Source organism: Patiria miniata, unplaced genomic scaffold (assembly GCF_015706575.1).
Source record: "Patiria miniata isolate m_02_andy unplaced genomic scaffold, ASM1570657v1 HiC_scaffold_1, whole genome shotgun sequence".
Classification (NCBI taxonomy): Eukaryota; Metazoa; Echinodermata; class Asteroidea; order Valvatida; family Asterinidae; genus Patiria; species Patiria miniata.
The window spans coordinates 26,282,589-26,302,860 of NW_024037047.1; the positions used below are offsets into that span (position 1 = coordinate 26,282,589).

The following is a 20,272-nucleotide window of genomic DNA, read 5'->3' on the forward strand; positions in this document are numbered from 1 at the left end:
GTACATAGACACATTTACAAGTGTTTGGCCTCGTTCTGAAGTCAAAAGCGGCACCGAAGCGTGCACGGTACGTCACGGTTGCCCTCTGCCAACACAATTCAAACCGCCTATTGTGTGATAACGTGATTATGTTTACTAGTAGGCCTATCTGTTACAACACTCTATGTTATCTGAGTCCATAGTTTCCCTTTTTCTTTAATACACAGACGAATGGAGCATTGTCAAACTCTGGTATTCCATTTTTCCTTTTTAACTCCAGGGTCACGTTGAACAATACCATAATCAGGGTCACAACTCAAGTGGTTGAATACACAAGTCTCAATGCTTTACAACTTGGAAGCGACCCATTTTAATAAGTCCAACTTGCTTCGGTCATCAGCGCACCCATTCAATTTTGAAGGCCATTACACGCGGCTGTCAACAACACCCCTACACAGATCGATGTTGACGTTCTGTGTAGCTCTGCAGACGTCAAATGGGTGTGCATTGAGTCAAATACCAAAGCGAGCTTTGGAGGGTCCCAGTATAATGGTGGAATAGTGGGGCAGTAGGGGAAATATTATTGTGCATTTGATGATACAAGTATGGCATTTGGCACACATTCAAAGTATGTATTAAGAGAGAGATTTGGCTATAGGGTCATCGCAGATTTGTCCTTTGAAAAACATATAAGTAGAACAAAAAGCAATTTTCGAAATGTTAAAGTGGCTGACATTGCTTAATATTCCACCTCTATTTTGTCAAAGGACAAATGTGCGATAGCCTTATAGCCAAATATCTTTCTCATGACATACTCTGACTGTGTGCCGAATGCCATCATGATGCTTGTATCATCAAAGGCCCAGTCCAATATCTGCCATACTAGAAGGCCAGCCAAGTAAGCACAAACAGTGGGTAAAATGTGCATAGAAGCTGGACGCATATACGCAGTTGCTGCAAACTTCCTCTACATTTGAACATCCGAGGGACGTAGTACGGCGCATGGGCCATATTTTTGAAGCAAAATGGTGACGCGGTTACGGTGCCATATTTAGGGTACAAACAAAAGTGAATCAGAAAGTCTTGAAGTACAATCTATAGATGAAGCAAAGCTAATAAATTCGCTTCCATTAGCACGGTATATTTTTACTGGGGAAATCTACAGTATATTTTCTATTCAGCAGAGCACAGTTATCAACTAACACCCTCGAAGACCACTACCAAACGATGTCAAAGTCATACAAAGATACACTGAAAAATTGCCTGGATTAATTTTACCAAAGATAGGGTAAAAACTAGAACTGCCCAAACGTTGGTTGTTCTATAACCAATTGTTTGGGTTATAATTTAGGTTAAATTCAACCAAAAGTTCTAGTCATATAAGACCAAATTAAATGTTGTCTTGAATGACCACAAGTTTTGGTTGAATTGAGCAGAAATTCTAACTTAAACAATTGGTTATAGAACAACCCAAGTTTGGGTAGTTCCTGTTTTCACCCTTTCTTTGGTAAAATTAACCCAGGCAATATTTCAGTGTATACTTTCGCAGGCCTCTCGGAGAAACAGATACTTTTTGGGAACTCGCAGTTGACATGGCAATACACAATGTCATAAAATCATCTCTGAGTAAGTGATACTTTGAAATGTTATGCTAAACTGACTCTAGTATAGCGTACGACCATGACCGGATACATCAGTCATGCATCGCCTCAAAGCAAATCGTGAAACGACGATACCAATCGCAGCAAAAGAATGCAACGTTTCGATGATCTACCAGCAACTTCAAGTTTAACGCCCAGCACTTGAGCTCAGATTTTTTTTTACTAAAACAACAATCAATTTTATTGCTGCAAACTGTTTGAAATGACTCCCTTTGCGTGTCATCTCTTGCTTTTCTCATTCTCTCTCTCTCACTGGAAGGAAAGTGATGGCACAGTATGCTTTGATTTGTAAAATTTGAGGGCATATTTTACATCATATTTAATATGTTTTGTATTTTACATTTTATATTTTAGTGCGTTGCCCATCGAGTTTAGTTGGTCCGAATTCATGAAGCTATACTCGGCAGATATTGCCTTTAAAATTTTACATGCTTTTCACTGAGAAAAAAGAGAGAAAAAAGCTTAAACCAAAAGACTGAAAACAATGGATCTCAACAGGGGCGGATCCAGGAATTTGTGCAGGGGGGGGGGGGGGTTATCGGCAAATCAATGCTGAAATGCAGACAGGTTTTTTTTTGGTCCGGACACTTGGCTCCGTAAAATCAATAGGTTGGGGGGGGGGGGGGCGCTCGTGCCATGCTTTCAATGGGGGCGCTGTTCAAATCCGACCATTATTAACACTATATTATTAGTTATCTTGCGAGCGCGAGTGGAACCATAGATATAGAACTTAGAACTTAAAATAACTAGATCGGACGCGCGTATAATACGCGCGTTTTGACAGGACGCTGCCATTAGTCACGTGAATAGGGTAAAAATATTATTCGGCGTGACTATCACTTGTAGTTGTACTTCTCCATTGTTGCTTGCCGTGGTAGGCTAGGAGGAAAGGACTTGAAAATGCTGGCAAACTGAGCAGCAAAGTGCAACTACACGCGCATTAATGGATTTTGTTTGACGTATTCCGTGTACTGTGTCAAAATATTTTCGGTCTGTGCGTGAGTTCGTGCCGTTGCGCTGCAGACAAACGTTTCAAAATCATTTACATTTTTCTCTTTGTTAAATTTGGTGGAATTCTCTTGAATGAACTTTTTTGGGAAAATTAAATAATACTTTATCAGAAAATGTGCCTGATTCGGTAAGTTCTGACTGAAAAAAAAATGATTTTCTCGCGTGATTATTTTTTTGCGCGAATCAGTTTTTGATCGATTCGGAACTGATTGAACTATGGTGGCCCTGAAGGGACATCGCATATCGCAAACGTGTGCGCATACGTATGCGATGTCGCGAAATTTATCGCAAACGTGTGCGCATACGTATGCGATGTCGCGAAATTTATCGCGAATGTGTGCGCACACGTATGCGATGTCGCAAAATTTATCGCGAATATATGCGCACACGTATGCGATGTCGTGAAATTAATCGCGAATATGTGCGCACACGTATGCGATGTCGTGAAACAATTCGCGAATATGTGCGCACACGTATGCGAATTTGTTTGCAATGTCGTGAATTTTATTGCATACCTTGTCGCAAACCTTTCAGTAAAATTCCTAATGAACTGGGGAGTTGTAGCAGCTAGTCTGGAATCTAGACGTACTGTTAGATATAAATAGGGTCTGACTAATAAACCTTCGCGCGCAAGTTTGAAACTTGCGCGCGCAAATTTCAAAGTTGCGCAAGTAGCAAGTTTGCGCTCGACAGTACTAGTAGTAACGATTGCACGAGGAACAGCGTGCGCGCGAAGGTTTATTAATCAGACCCTATTTATATCTAACAGTACGTCTAGATTCCAGACTAGCTGCTACAACTCCCCAGTTCATTAGGAATTTTACTGAAAGGTATGCGACAAGGTATGCAATAAAATTCACGACATTGCAAACAAATTCGCATACGTGTGCGCACATATTCGCGAATTGTTTCACGACATCGCATACGTGTGCGCACATATTCGCGATTAATTTTACGACATCGCATACGTGTGCGCATATATTCGCGATAAATTTTGCGACATCGTATACGTGTGCGCACACATTCGCGATAAATTTCGCGACATCGCATACGTATGCGCACACGTTTGCGATATGCGATGTCCCTTCAGGGCCACCATATTGAACTGATCCGGAACTAGAAAAAGTGACACTGCACTTTTGACATCATAAAGTCAAAATAAAAAGAGCCTAAATTTGGAAAATTATTATGTAGTATCTCCATCACTCAAGGTGAACTACTGAACCAATGTCACTTGAATTCGTGGAGTAATTGAGCTGAAAGCAGCCTGAATGATGTTTGCTATCCGGAGCTAGGAAAACGACTGTATAGGCTACGTTACGCAATGCCAATGGACATAAATCACAGGAATGGGTGTAGAGAAAAATCCCCCATGCGTGATCCAAAGGATCCTCCGAATTTTGTAATAACCGCGCAGGGCCTACTTAAAATATTGACAGTATATTGTTTTAGATGGTACTGATGGTACTGTTAAGTTAAGATGGTACTGATCCTGAACATCGACTAACAATTATTTCTGGCCTAACGTCACCCCTCCCCTCTCCTGCTTTTCAATAATAGTCCGCGGGGAACAAGGATTGGGAGTCACTTTTTGTTGTGGGATGTGGGTGATTAAAGAAAATGCACCATTCTCCTAGTTTGAACACAATTTCAAGGCGTAGGCCTATGTGATGATCAGTCATTTTTTATTTTAATTTGTCCATTGTTAAGAAAGACTTGCCACAAATCTGTTCACTCACTATATGTGTTGTAAACAACACGAACAAAATATTTAAAAATCCACAAAATTTTCAATTTCGGGTAGACTTTAGGAGTGTTGATTTACGGTAAAGATATGATGCTGTTTGATCTGTAGTGTATAGTGTATCTAGGCAACTCCCATCTCCTTTGCATTGTTTATCTTGAAGGATAAAATCCTACAAAAATGTGTGCATTTTGCTAAAACTACACACACAAAAATCAATCGAGGCTTATTAATTTTACTTCCCAGGTTCCCTCACGGCGATCCAAAGGGATTAAAAGTTTGGCTTCAGCGGATTAGGGATAAGGAGAAATATTCCAAATGGCAGCAAATGGAATCCAACATTTTCCCTGCAGAGTGCTTCAAGTCAAGGTGGAATGGGGGAAAACACGTCTGCGTGACGATGCCGAACCGTCAATCTTTGAAGACTACCCGACTCATTTGAAGCCTGTAAATATTACAATGAGCCTTGGGGCCAGGATAGGCTATCGATGATTATAGTCATGCATTTCAAGGCCTATCATGTGCTTTATTTGTTTTATTTCGTAGAAAGACTACAGTCTCGTGTATGGTCTTCAGCACGAGAGAGAAAAGCTGCCAACGACAAGGAAAGAACCGACCCAAGCCCCTGTCGAAGATATTACTTCAGTGCAGGCTGTATCGGCAAAACAAACACAAGAAATAGAGCAAGTCTACCACCAGAAATGAATCTTCCCTCGGCAGTAGCAGGAAGGCTACTCCGACAGGAAAATCGACGATCACGTCGAAATAGATCTTATCCGTCAGAGTAGAAGGGTTGATAAAGGCCGGAAAGAGGAGCAACTTGTAATCCAGAGACGGCCGACTAGATGGAAACCATGGAAACACAGTTACCTATTCTGCAATTGGAAGTCACTTTGCTGGAGCCTTGCTCAACGAATCACAGTCATACTCATAGTGAACAGATGAAGAAGTTTGCACTGCTTGACGAAAGCGTATTCGTCAGAAAGAAGATTACACTGCTAATGTGCGTACAGTGAGGAGATAGCTGGCCATGCACGCATAATCATGCCTCATCCGTGGACTAAAATTTAACAAGTTTCGCTCAGTATTTCGTTATCATCTACTTGTTGCTCCTCAGAAATTGAAAGATTGAATAGCCGTCTGTTTGCGTTCATGCATATGAGGAAGCTATATTGAAATTACTTATTCTGGTTCATAAATTTATGGGAAGCAATACTCACCTGCTGGTAGTTGCATTGGCTAGACCTTCACATAAATATGCAGATGGTAACAACGTGTTAACCAAATGTATGAATGTATGTTTTCATGAGCAATGATATTCTTGACATCTGGAATAATGGCTACGGATATGGAACTGCCATTTCATCAGTGTATTTATTAGCTAACGAGTTGTATGTAAATTGTTTACTACCTAAACGTTATTCAAGTATCAGTGTGTTCAGTACTCACAACAGATGGCCAGAGATTGTTTTTGTAGTCATTCATTCATTTCAAATGTAATGTTTCCATTGAGCTTAGCAGTATTAAAGCAACGTAATATTTCGAGTGCGTGTTTTTTTTCTGTTATTTCATTTTGATGTTGGGTAAAATTAAAAGTTTATGTTTTGTCTGATAGGCAAGTAACGGTTGATATTTATTGCACATTTTAAAAAAGGAGGGGAAAATCTCATTAAACCTGATATTTGCCTTTATAAAGATATAAGAGCACAGTGTGGCTACTTTTCGCTACACATTAGTATTCTTGGCTGAAAATCAATTACCTTCAATACAGTCGCCAATTTGGCCTCAAATAAGACACAGATGCAAACCCTTGTGTAACTTTTCGAAGGAATGTGAAATGTCGAAAATCGTAGTTAAAAATGTCAATCTGTTGTTAAGAACTTCAACGAATAGCTGAATTCAGGTGTTGGCGACATTTTTCCGTCCAACATTTAGCAGCTGCCCTTTGCGCGTGGCCCTATTCACGTGACTTTGCAGCGCGTCCATGAAGAACCCACAAGTTTTGTGCACAGTGAATGGCGCGTTCGAACGCGCGTCCGATCTAGTCTTTTTATTCTATATCTATGGAGTGGAACACGGAATAATGTAGTGCGTCTGTGTCCCACATACCACGAGGCCGAAGGCCGAGTGGTATGTGGGACACAGACGCACTACATTTCCCGTGTTCCACGAGCGCGAGCGTGATAACGAATTTATCTTCAAGCAAACTTGACGCACAGTCAAGTTGGAACACGCATGCTGTAACCTACCCGCAACTTTTGAATTCACAGTGAATTGTGCAGCACTAATCGCGTCACGTAGGCTTAGAATAGCGCAATACGCGGAGTGCGGTATCCGGCTCGTTAGTAAAAACGTCATACACGCGCACGCACCACTGATTACTAGCGCCCATTGGCTGCAAACGCTCGAACTGCGTTAACTTCCGGTTCCAATCGTGCAGAAAGTGCTGGAGGTGACGTCACGCTAACGAACCGGATGGACCGTGGTCGTGCGGTATGGTTATATGTAGCACGGCTTGTTTGCCATGGATCGATTAATCAGGATCGAGGAATCAAGTTTGCTTGAAGATAATACAGGATAGTATACAAATACCACCGTAACCCAGCAGGCTCTATCCGTATTTTGTACACAGGCGTATATTAATACCAGTAGATTTGTTTTGGGGTGTCAGAGCGGGGAGGGGGGGGGGGGTGGCATTATTTTTTAATGAATTTTTATGGGCAAAACAAAATTGACAGAGCTGGGGGTTGATCCCCCCCCCCCGGATCTGCGCCTTTTCAAGCTGCATTTATCATGTGGAACTGGTACTACCCGTTGCCCATGCAAAAAGAAGGTTGTTGATTTTTTTTTTCGATTTTTTTTTCTGAGAAAATTCTTTTTCTGATTATGTGTTGACGACAAGCATGGTGTTTTTAATATTCTAGAGAAATTCGTTGTAATTTGCCGTTGATGGACACCCCTTAGATTGGCAAATAATATACTGTCAATGTCAATAATACACTTAAATCGCCCTCTTCCGAATAAAAATTAGAACAGCAAGTCAATGTAAGTGGTGACGTCATTCACTCAAATTCAGTGAGTCGTGGCTGACAGTCGTAAACAGAGCGACGGCTTCGGTGAAGCCATGATTCAGGATATCGGGGAAAGTGCATTGTTCATCTGAATTCAGAAAAAGCAGTGGGCGTTCTCACCTAACAGGTTCTCTGGAATGAATGCATGTATATTGTGCGGGTCGTGCTGGTAGTCCTTTCACTGCAGGAATCAAGCCTAGCAGTATGCAAATCCCGGAAGCTATATAGTCTTTGTCCAACACTGAATTTAGATTATTTTTTTCATTCCCCTAATACGGCCCATCCCTTACAAGCGCGGTCAAGCCACCGCTGCGGTATATGGAGTTCTCAATCAACAAGACCAATAACATCTACTGTTAGGGAATTCGGCTCCGATACCCAAGAAATTTCAAGCACACCGTATGCTCGGAACCTCATGGGTAGCGCTGCCGAAGTTCCTAAGACCGGATTTCATCTAGCTTGTTCACTGCGACGTCTACCGCCTCGGCGGCTTTACCTCGCTTGCCAGGGACCAGCTGTAATAGGGAAATCCAAATCCAGTCTGGGACCAAGACTAGAAAACAAGTGGAGCGCGGAATCTCGATCAAAGTGAAAAACATAAAAGGTAAAATCGGAAAGCATACGGTTTGGTACTCAGATTGGCACCCCGCCAATTGTGGAGCGCTGTGGGCCAATGGTTACAGTGTTCGGCTCACTTGCCGCGGTACGTGGGTTCGAACCCGGACGGGCAACATGGTGCTTGTGTTCTTGGGCAAGACACTTTACTACAATTGCCTCTCTCCACCCAGGAGTATAAATGGGTACCTGTGAAGGTAGAAACCAGATTGCGCTGATCTTGAGCTGCTGCAAAAACTGGTCTCATGGCCTGATGCACAGGGGTAATAATTGTGAAGCGCTTTGAGACCTTTGGTGTAAAGCGCTATATAAGCACTATTATATATATATATATATATATATATATATATATATATATATATATATATATATATATATATATATATATATATATATATATATATATATATATATATATATATATATATATATATATATATATATATATATATATATATATATATATATATATATATAATTTAGAAAGCAAAGCAGATATATTTCGCTTGCGTAAATTTGCCCCCAAAAATTACATCACATCAAAAATTACCTAGGTTTTCTCAGTTAATTTAACCCCAGTATCACATAAATTAATTGAATAGGTATGCTAAAGTGTGAAAAACCACTCGAAGTTGTCCCCTATATACCTCTCTGAAAAAAGGGCAGTTAATTCACTCGTTTAGAAAAACCACTCAAAAAGAAGCAAACTTCATTCTAAAGAGTGAGTGTCTTGCAGCCACTCGAAAAGAGTTGGCCCCAATGAATGGTTCGTTAAAAGATTGGGTTTTTCACTCTTAAGTTTTACATTTAGAGATATATATACTTGAATTTTGTTCAAAACCCGGTTGGACTTTGCTAATAGTTTCGGTTTTACCAATTAAGTTAATGTTTGGGTTCAAAGTAATTCCCGATTGCAGTATTCTTAATCGTCATAATTTCGGCAAATTCGTCATGCGAAGAGAAACGTTGTATCAAAAAAAGTGTTTTCTCTCTTTGAAATGCTTTGAAAATTCATTCCGTCAAAGCAGAAAGCTGAAGAGACTCGGTCAGACATATTCCGATATTTTCCACATCCTCCAAACGTGCCTTTTCAATTGAGCGCTAATATCAAACACGGGACGGATAATGCCAAAACAATGACGAAACAGGCTTTTACAAAAATAAACCATATCGTTGTAAAAGTTCAAATGAAATTCAAATATTCAGCTTATATTATTGATGAATGAATGATTCCATCGAGTTTTTTATGTTCTAGGCATAATTATGTTACAAGCGAAATTTGAGTGTTCTTTTTACCTTTTTTGATCCTCACGACTTTGGCCGCTGAAACCCAGCTTTTCTGCAGAGAAGAAGTTGACCAAATCCGTCTTCAAAATCTTTCAGTCCGGAAGTGTCGATATCAGCGCCCGTATTCTCGATGACTCTTCATACACATAACTTAAGGCCGAAGTGATCGCATACGTTTCTCAGGCGCTTTATAAGGTCCAAGAAACGTAAGCGATTGGGTATTGATTATACCAGCATTTTTGAGAGCAGTCGTAAAACAAAACAAGGAAACAGTGATTTGTCCTCTGACTTTTTTTTACAGTGAGTGCATTGGCCATGATCCAATAAAAGTTTATTCTATACCGAGAAGATACATTAACATTTCAGGAAATGCATCTCTTTCTATGTTAATGGTTTAGGTTTTTGAAGGGTCAATGAAATGGATTGTACATCACGGAGTTTTGTGCCTGCTTAGAGATAGTAAGTTGACAAATAATGCACATTGCATGGTTGCTTGTGGCTTAAGACTTTTTTTTTAATGCGAGGATGATCTGTGGCTTAAATGGGCTAGTATTAAAGTGACCAATTTTCCTGCTGATAGTGAGGACTTTTAGACATTTTTTTAGGCTACATGTAGTTGTATCTACAAAGAGGCAGGTTTGACGTTCTCGGGCCTGTATTGCATTTTTCCTCATCTCTCCACCACTTCCATGTAATGCAAGGGCAGATCCAGAACCATTTTTTTTTTCAAAAAGGGGAGAGAGGTTAAGTATAATATAGTGTGCTATTTCCTCTTAACTAAAATGTATGTTAATAGCAAATAGCTTGCGTGGGAGATACGCAGCGACGGCAACATTTTAATTTATTTCCTGAAAACTTAAGACAAAGAGGTATCCTCGCTGCCCCGATAAAACAGTCGTTGTAATTGGGGGGGGGGGGGGGGGTTGGGGGGGGGGGGCATGGCCTTCATCCCGCCCCATGGATCCGCAAACGTTGTAATGATCAATAATATTTAACTTCAGTGTGCCTATGGAATTATTGAGGGATTAACCAAAATAGCCAAGGTGTTTTGTAATTTTTGTTACTTCAGGGCGAGTCCAAAAAAGCGGAACCCAAACCCCCAAAAAAATGTATTTCATATTTAATAACATATGTAGCACCAAAAATAATAATGACTGGAAATCCAATTTCAAAAGCTACTTTTAGATAAAAAAAATTATTGAAATTGCTCAATCCGTTCAAAGAATATCACCATTTAAACGCAATGACCATAAAACCTGTCTCGTCCAAAAATCAATTTAGTGTGTGTTTTGACTGTTTGGAACAACAAAGAAAATGACACAGAATACTTGTTTCAACAACTGTCACCAACTGTAGCACACAATATTTTGATTAACAACCCTGGTTAGGCAAACAATATGATTTATAAAATCTACTGTTTTGAAAGACGGGCCTTCAAAAGGACTTTGTTGCATATTGTTAACGTTTAAACTAAGATTTCATCGCTGGTGATGTTTGAAGACAATTGTGACGACGATTCTTGAAATCGCATTTTTTTAGACGAGACAGGATTTAGGGTCATTGTGTTTAAATGGGGATTTTTTTGAACGGATCGATCAATTTCAGTATTTTTTCATACAAAAGTAGCTTATGAAATTGGCTTTCCAGTCATTATTATTTTTGGTGCTGCATATTTTTTTAAATATGAAATATAATTTTTGGGGTTTGGGTTCCGCTTTTTTTGACTCACCCTGTATTATTTCACACGGGTGTTCGAGAATGAACAGATTTTTCACTACACGGTGAATAACAAAATAAATGTAATACATGACACATTGCGGCGGATATCTCGCCAAGAAAACAATCCTAAAATTGCCCGGCCGTGGAAATTCGGAACACACTGAGACGGGGGGGGGGGGACACCACATTACACTTAGAGGCGTTCTTCAGGATAAAGACGGTATGTCAATAAGAATACTCGCGCTTACATCAAAACGGCGCATTTTAAAAAGCATCTGTACTTTGTTTCTCCACTTTTCGGTGCTATTGAATGCATTTTAGTTGTTGGGATGTTCGAAAAATACCTTAAAATCCGCATTTTTTTTCTCACCAAGAAAACATGGGCGGGTGATGATTCAATGGCCATCTCCCCTGGTCAAAAAGTAGGGGATATATACCCCCCCCCTTTTTTTTTTTACATCCCTGATTGTTAAGTAGTTGAATTGAGATTATGAAGACGAAAATCTGAAACTGCTTGTTGTAGAATTGCTGAAATACCGATTCGATATAACATATCCTCCGTTGGCCCTCAAGTAGCTCGGTGCTTATCGTGACAATGCTGCATCTTAAAGCAGTACTTAACTCCTGAATGATTGACCAGAAACCAGTCGAAACCTTTGTAAATCTGACCCGTGCTTTTCCATCTCGTGCTAATTAATACCCGCAGAAAACATGAAATGAGTGTGACAGGTACGCAAACATTAAGCCATAAAATCAAAGAGTGATGGCAGGTCTATCAAATACGTGCTTCATGTAATACGCTCCAGTGATTTGCACTGAAGTAGGAATGGTATAATGGCACTCAGACACTTTACTCCGAGTGCAACGTTCTGGAGGGCGCGCGCTCCTCAGTTCAAATGCTAACCATTAAGGGTGCAACCATGTATTAAAATTCTCATAGAAACTCCATACTTCAAAATTCGTTTATAAATACTCAGAACTCTCACAGGTGTTTAAGCTGCACAGAAAAATGATAATCAACATGTCATCTTTCATTTTCTATTCATTTTTCACTGGGTTGACCATGGACTTTTCGAGAAATTCTCACTCAAAGAAGACGACCAATATTTTCCCCAAAGTGGAAAAGTGCAGCTATCTTGAAAAACGATCCCTCCTTAACATGACAAAATAGATCCAGTTTCGAGCCCAACTGCAACCAAATTTTATCAAAATGCTCAGAATTGGAAGTCCGTAGTCCAGGCCAGAGGTTCAATGCCATATCTCTTCAAGTCCTCAATATTGCGGCTCTCAGAACTCTCTAATATAGAATACTTTGAGGGGTATAACTTTTATTCTTGGTTTTCATAATTTTCATCAACAGTCTCCATACAGCCAAATCCCATCCTGGATGCAAAGTAAGTGTATGCAGACTATGATAATGTTTAGTGGCACTTCGCCTGGTGCTTTAAACAAAGATATGCTTACTGGTCTCCATCAGGTGACTAAATCGGTTAATGGAAAATAAGCTTACGCTGACCGTCGACAAAACTAAGTGCATGGTATTTGGAACACGTCCCCGATTGCCTAACTTTAATAATGTTCAGATCTCACTGAAAGGTGATGTAATTTAGCGCGTTAAGGTGTACAAGTATCTTGCTGTTATTCTGGACGAACACATAACGTGGGCTAACCATATTGACCACACAGCCAAGAAGATCTCCAAAAAAACTTGGTTTTCTCAGACGTTCTGCCAAGCCTTGCCTTCCTCAACTCACATTCAAACTTATCGTCTTGACTGTATTTGATTATTGTGATGTTGTTTGGTCTAGCTGCTCAAATTCCCTCTCTGACAGGCTGAGTAGAGGCTAAGCTCCACAATCGCCTTGCCAGAATGATTCTGAGCGCACATCCCACAACACACATTGCTGATCTACACGATGCTCTCTCGTGGACCACATTACATAATCGCTGGCACCATCAAATGTTTGAAGTTTTTAAATGTGTAAATAGCCTTAACGCAAGTTACATAGCCTTTTTATACAGCCATGTCATTCAGCTGGTACCTGCTCTATGTCAAATGGTTCTCTGCCCATGTCTTTTGTTCCCAAGATTAACGCGGCCAAGCGTTCTTTTCAATATCTTGGGACCCTGGGATGGAGCAAGCTAACTGCTTCTCAAAGGAAGGCACATACTCTGTCCCAGTTTAAACATCTGCGCTATTAATTACTGTGTTTTATTTTATATTTTAAGACATGCTTTATCATTTACTTAAAAATTGCACGTTATCTGATCAACTTCGTGTGATGTGCCTAATTACTTTATTTTAATGACTTCCCATTTTATTTGTTTTCTTACTTTACTTCTTTGAATTGTGGGACATTTCATTTATTTGGTTTTCCAGTGGTTGTGTTTTGTATTGGTCATTTTATTTTGGGGGTTTCAAAGTGGATATGTTTTATTTTGGTCACATTACGTTACACTGTTATGTGTTTGCATTTCTCCTGTTTATGTTATATTTCATTTATTTGCTGATGTGCCTAATTGTTTTATTTTAATGACTTCCCCTTTTATTTGTTTTTGTTTTACTTTACTTCTTTCAATTGTGGGACATTTTACTTTTTGGTTTTCCAGTGGTTGTGTTTGATAATTAATTTTTTTAATTTTTTTTTTGAAGTGGATTTGTTTTATATTGGTCATATTATGGTCTACTTTAGACTGTTATGAGCTTGCATCTCTCTTGCTTATGTTAAGTTATTTCATTTATTTGCTGATGTGCCTAATTGTTTATTCTAACGACGTCCCGTTTTATTTGTTTTCTTACTTTACTTCTTTGAATTGTGGGACATTTTTTTTTTTTGCTTTTCCAGTGGATGTGTTTTATCATTTTATTCGGATATAATGGTATATGTAGATTATGTTAATGTTGTCGTAATATTTCGTAGGATTTTGTTTTATTTTTTTACTACATATAAGTCATTAATTTAACATGCTGTTATCTTTTGTATTGCGTTTTAGTACTTTGTGTATTTGCTTAAACTAGTAACATCGATTTAGGTTTATATTTTAATAACAGTATTTTTTATTTTATATTTTAAATGTTAATTAATTGGTTTTGGTTTATAGTGTTATTTTTTTTTTTGTACAGGGCCCTCAAGGAAAGCAGTTTTTTAACTGAAGAGGCCACCCTGCTTAAATAAAACTGCAAATAAATAATACATTATTCATGAGCTAGGCGGGTGGATTTCGGTGTGCACCTTTATAGGCCTATTTATATTGATATAAGATTTGAGGCTTTGCATGGTGGGGTATCGGTATCGTTTCGGTTTTGCGGTAACACCATGTGGTAATAACTACTGCTTATAAGATATTAGTTCTGAGAAGAACTTGTCCTGCTAATTATCAACTTGCTAAGTAGTTTTTTTTTCTGTTTAGAACAGTCCTGCTGTAAGTTCTAATAGTTCCTATTTATATTGTTTGTAAACATTGAGCACAATTTTGGATGGGCTGCTGCATGCGCACAAATTGAAGCGGTGGTTGGCAACATATTTTTCCCAAAAAGTCCTCATAACCCCTACATTACATAAGAAAAAAGCATGCTTAGAAGTTGGAAGCGCTTGCTGGTAATTTTGTATTCGATAGATTTGATAAATTTGATTGTTTTCAACAATCAAATAATCTTTGTGTAATCATTAGGCCAAAAAAAGTCTCCAGTTTCTGGTATGCGCGCGCGTCGCCGTAGCCATGCGCGTCGGCAAAACGAAAACGATTTTTTTTTCAATGTAAGATGATGTCTCAAAACCGCCAAACTCACTGATTTGACTGGAATCCTGCTGCTGCACAATTTTAACGTGTTTTTAGATGGGGTTACTTTCGAGTATAAGTTTTACGTGGCCTCTTTAGACTCCCATATATTTTTGCACTAAATTTAGTTTGGCACCATTTGCAGTCATCAGCCGATGTGCAAAAAGAAGTAGCAAAAAAAAAAAAAAAAAAAAAGCCGCGTCGCCGCACCACTTTTGGGACAAGCTCCATACCAGAAACCGGAGACTTTTTTGGCCTTAGTAACTATTCGTCATTGTTGCAGTGTTTGACCTTCCATAGTTTTGCAACCCGTGGTTAGCTAAGTGTTCCAATCACGCGTCGGCGATAGAAAATAGGCAATTATGTTTGCATATAAAAAGAGGGCGCTGTAACGCAACCAAAAGGTTCCCACAACTCTTCTCTAGTGTGGAGCTAGACGTTGTTTGTACGCGATCATGACCCCGCCGCGCCGCTGCGATAACCGGTCGCCGCGCGAGGGCGCTATCACGACCATTACCATCGAACCCGTCAGTGCCCCCCCCCCCCCCTGGATTTACGCCCCTGGTCACAATCTTTTGTTGTTTCCTTTGGTTGAATTGTATTCTGTCCGTTTGTAAGCCACAGCTTTTCCGGCCGATTGGCCTCTTTAAGAGACACGGTGCAGGACGCGCTCTTTGGAGAGGGTTAACTCTTTGTATTGAGCCAAATAAAAGGTTAATACCGGCCTTGCTCACCGCTTTTTTATGCGATGGTGTAGGGTGTACCAAGCCGAATAGAGAGAGTTGCGACATAAGGCTCGCACTGTTTGAAACTAGTAAAAAGGGCGCATTATACATCAGCGCACATAATTCGTACCATAGTCGCACGCTGCACTGTATGAACGGCCATTATGGCTCAACAGTCTGAAGTTGTCGCAATTAACTCTCTCTTTTATACGGCTCTGAGAATATCTTTGTGTGGTATCTTAGCTCCACTTTTTATGTACCTCTGCCTTTTCATGTCCGAGTTTCTTGCATAGGCGCGTTCTCTTCTACAAACTGTGGTTGAATTGCCAGACAAAGTGACTCCCTTTTAACAGTAAGTATCAGTTAGCTTTGGGAGTTCTTTAGGCAAATACACTTTTTTTCACCAAAGAGTAGTTGTTCACTGGCCAGGGGTATACCCACTTGTTTAATCAGTTTCAATCGAGTTGCTGCATGCTTTGGGGAAAAGAATGTTGCAACCTGACGCTTAGTTGTTGTGTAGCGGTTGTGTACAAAGTCTATGGAGAGTCAAGAAAATGAGTATTTCCCACCAAAATTGGAAATGAAGGTGTATCAAATTCATGTCTTTTCATAATTTTTGCAATGACTGACCTTCAGTAGGATGATATTTGAAGAAAAAAACAGCGTCAGGTTGCAACATTCTTTCCGCTTTTGGTTGCACAGTTCTTATGTTTGCATAATGTTTGTTGCATGGGGGAGGTTATTGAAGTGGTGTAGCCAGGGTACAGAGTGGTAGAATGTAGCGGGTTAGATATTCTAAAAGCAAAATCGGGACGATGACAGAAGCAACATCGCAACATTTGACGGTAAACATAGATTATAAATGCAAAATCGGGAAAGGGACGAACATTCCATTTTGCATCGGGCAAACAAAACAAGACTGGCTGGCTGCGCGCCTGGGGTGACAGTATACAAATAATGAATGTTTGTGAGTGCAATGGTAAGAATAATTTCATGAGGTGACAGATGAAATGTTCCATTGCACGAGGCGATGCCGAGTGGAATGGAACATTTCATCTGACACCGAATGAAATGGAACATTTCATCTGACACCGAATGAAATTATTCTTTCCATTGCACGAACGTGAAACATTTTGTTTTATACAACACCTGAATAAATCCTTGTCATCTGATTGGTTGACTTTTAATAGCCAATTTATTCGGATTAAAAACTGTTTAAAAGTTCGATAAGTTCATCATATTTAATTTATGCAAACTGTTCAACAGGTTGAGAACAATCATATTCAATTTATGTCGATTTAAAACAGCGTCACTACCAGCAGCAGTGACACTGTGCAATGGAAGTTCTATTCACCGTGCAATAGAAGTTCCATTGCACTGTGCGCTGCACGCCACACGCGCGCCGTGCTTTGGGACGAATAATTCAATGACATGTGATCAACGATCCACCAATCAGATGACGGGGATTTATTTTGGTGTTGTGTAATAATCAATTATTAATAGTAACAGATTGTGTCTTTAAGTGACAATAATGCTGGTTTGGCGTGTACTTTTTGTTCCCTCCCACAGCTAGACACCAGTCATAATGGCTGCAAGCTACGACATCGTCATATTTGCCTTAGTGTTTTCGTTCTCGGTCTTGGCTGTGCTGGCAAATCTTATGGTGATGGTGGTCATCGCTAGAACCAGCCATCTCCGGATCAAGTACTACGCATTCGTCTACAATCTCATCTTGGCCGATCTGGGATTTGCAGTCATGGGCTCGATCTATCCCTGGAACTACATGAACTCCACTATCGAGGACCTGTTGCAGATATTCTCCACGGTCAATGCCCTGACGGTTCTTGCTGTAGCCATCAACCGCTACCTGGCCATGTCCCTGACACCGCCATCGCGCTATGACGCGCTGGTGACGCCAGTTCGTTTGTTCGTCGCATGTTTACTCATGTGGTGTTTCGCCATCGGCATCACCATCCCCCAGATGTTCACCGCCGACATCAACAGTTACAATGTCTTTCATGCGGTGGTTCGGTCTTTGTTAATTATCATCATCTGGCTGATCACTGCGTTGGTGTACGTCGTGGTGTTTCGTAAAATCAAGCGATACAAACCGCCCCTTGCGGACAGTGCGCCGATCGATCCCAGCAGCGAGCAAAGCCACAGTACTCGATACCGTCAGACGCGCCGTCTTCTGGTCACTTTCTCTATCATCACTGCCGCGTCCCTCGTTTGCTGGATTCCTGCTAACGTCAATATCTTAATTCTCTACTTCAAACAAGATATCCTCCGGGTGATGCCGGGGTTCAGGGTTTACTACGGCGTCGCACTTTTCGTGTATTCTCTGAACACCCTTGTGGATCCGTTGATTTACTGGTGGCGTCTTGATGATTTTAGAGAGGCACTCTGCGCAGTAGTCTGTTGCTGCCGTCGCAAATCTCGATCAAGTGAAGTCGAGACAGGAGTGGATAACGAGGTGACGATCAAAGACACAGCACTGTAAATCCCCGTTCACAGGAACTGTAGACAAAGCATTTAGCATAGGATACTTTGAGTGAGATACTGTGATATTAGCCGTTTTACAGACCGCCATAGTGAATTATTAACAATATTAAAGATAATTATGATTGGCACAACGGGCCTTATGCACGAGTCGGCCATGTTGAATTGAAAGTGAGGAAAAATCTTAATTTTTGGAACTTGCGAACAAAAACTACACTGTTATTACCTACTGCACCTCATGCAACTGTGCATTATAGCACATTTTTGTCCCAAAATCATTAACACTTGAGGCTCAAGCGCACGAGGTGTAAGGAAGTTACGAGTTATGTATCGCATGGTGTACTAGCTTGTAGCACATGGGGTGACAGTCGGCTCAACCTCAGGTGTGTTTTTTACCCAACGTTGACACTTCACGTGCATCAACTTGTTCGATTCACGTGCATGACGTGGAGTCACTATTTTTACAGTGTAAAGCAAGTCAAATACTAATTAATTCCAGTCTGATTCAATGAATACGTTAACATTTTTGATGAAACACCTCCCCAACGTTTAAAGGCAGATTAAAATAATGAATGACAGTAAAAAAAAAAAGAAAAAAAAAGACTGCATTATGTCTGCATAAGTAGTCTGTCGCCATCCCATTCAACAGTTCATCAATTAATGAAATACATTCAGGGAACTCGACAAAGAGGGCCAACTGTACATAAGGCACACAGAGTGTGTATATATGACCTCATGGAAAACCTGCGAGATTTCACGAGAATACAGCACATCCGGGCACCAAGAAACGCCATCTTGTGCTTGTGCTTGTGAAACGCCATCTTTTTCTTTGTATTTATTTTTTGTCCTGACTGGGCCCATGCAATCAAGGGCAATATACATTGGTACTTCGAAAGAAAAAGTACAATTTACAGTGTACAAAAATGCAAATTGATGACTAGTATATATAAAATTAAAAATGTTGACCTCAAGTGTTACGTTCATGTGTCATTTAATTACATGTATTTTAATGGTTTTTTTTATTTTGGGGCATGTCTGTGTGGTCGTTTAATACGAAACTCAAACTCTGCTACCAGACTCGAGTCTGATTATTACTAACACACAGTGGTAACTTGGGTTTTTTTTTCTTTCAATTTTTAGAATCCAAACATTTAATTTGATAATGGCCTTTGTAGTATCCACACATTTACTTTGCTAATGGCATTGCAGTACCCGCACATGATTGTAGGTCTACTTTGCTAATGGCATTTCAGGAGCACCATACGTTGTGAATGACCTGTATGCAAATGAGGTCAGAAACGAGGCTTTTACTTTAGATTAAGTAATAAACCAGAATCACAGTAGTAAGGATAAATTGTTGTGCATGCACAATCCCACTCGATCTTCAGACATGACACGATCGCTCAGGTGTAAATTAATGCATGTGGTAATAAAAGATTAAATTTATTGGCAACCGCCTAGCATTACATAAGCAAGCTGTTAAAATTCTTTCTCCTTCTTATTCTTATTGTGACCCTTCTCAAGGACACGAGCTGAAGGGCAGATTCTCAGATCTTTGCTGGTTTATTTCTGCTGTCTATTTCCGGAGATAGTGTGTTACCTGGTTTTCGACCGAAAACAGAACGAAAATATACAGTACTCATCAATACAATAAATACTAAATACAATCAGGGGCGGATCCAGAAATTTTCACGGGGGGAGGGGGGGGGGTTTCTCCGGACACTTGGCCTTCGGAGATCAATATGTGTGCGTGTGTGTGGGTGGGTGTGTGTGTGTGTGTGGTGGTGGGGGGGGGGGGGCCTCGGGGCTCGTACCACACTTTCAATGGGGGCGCTGTTCAAATCCGACGATTATTAACACTATTACAGAATAGTGTACAAAATACAGGCAAGGCAAGTGTTCTTTCAGCAAAACAAATATAACTTTTTTTGTGATCCGTGGAGAGGACTCGACCCGTTTTTTTAATTTAAAATTCCGTGATACATAAGTGATTTGAATGATTCTTATACTAAAAGAAAGCTTATTAAATGGGCTGTCATATCATAGATTTGAAAGTGCTACATGCAGAACTTCGTTAAATAATGGTCCTGACATTTGGGTTTCCTTGTTTTACTCACCCTAAAATTCTTCAACATGGTTAATCGGAGATCGCTAAATTTTTCGTCAAAATATAATCATGCT

General features: G+C 40.1%; 1 protein-coding gene across 1 annotated transcript; it reads left to right on the plus strand.

Annotated features, from left to right (window-relative positions):
- Nucleotides 1–15,590: 15,590 nt before the first annotated feature.
- Nucleotides 15,591–19,379, plus strand: LOC119726866 (melanocortin receptor 5-like). The gene is made up of 2 exons (XM_038198722.1): nucleotides 15,591–15,944; nucleotides 17,162–19,379. Exon 2 carries the CDS (start codon nucleotides 17,178–17,180, stop codon nucleotides 18,090–18,092), a length of 915 nt encoding a protein of 304 aa, XP_038054650.1. The 5' UTR covers nucleotides 15,591–15,944; nucleotides 17,162–17,177; the 3' UTR covers nucleotides 18,093–19,379.
- The last annotated feature ends 893 nt before the right edge of the window (nucleotides 19,380–20,272 follow it).

Bases quoted from the DNA above. Each gene is read 5' to 3' on its own strand.
- LOC119726866 (XM_038198722.1), top strand. From the start codon at position 17,178: ATGGCTGCAAGCTACGACATCGTCATATTTGCCTTAGTGTTTTCGTTC.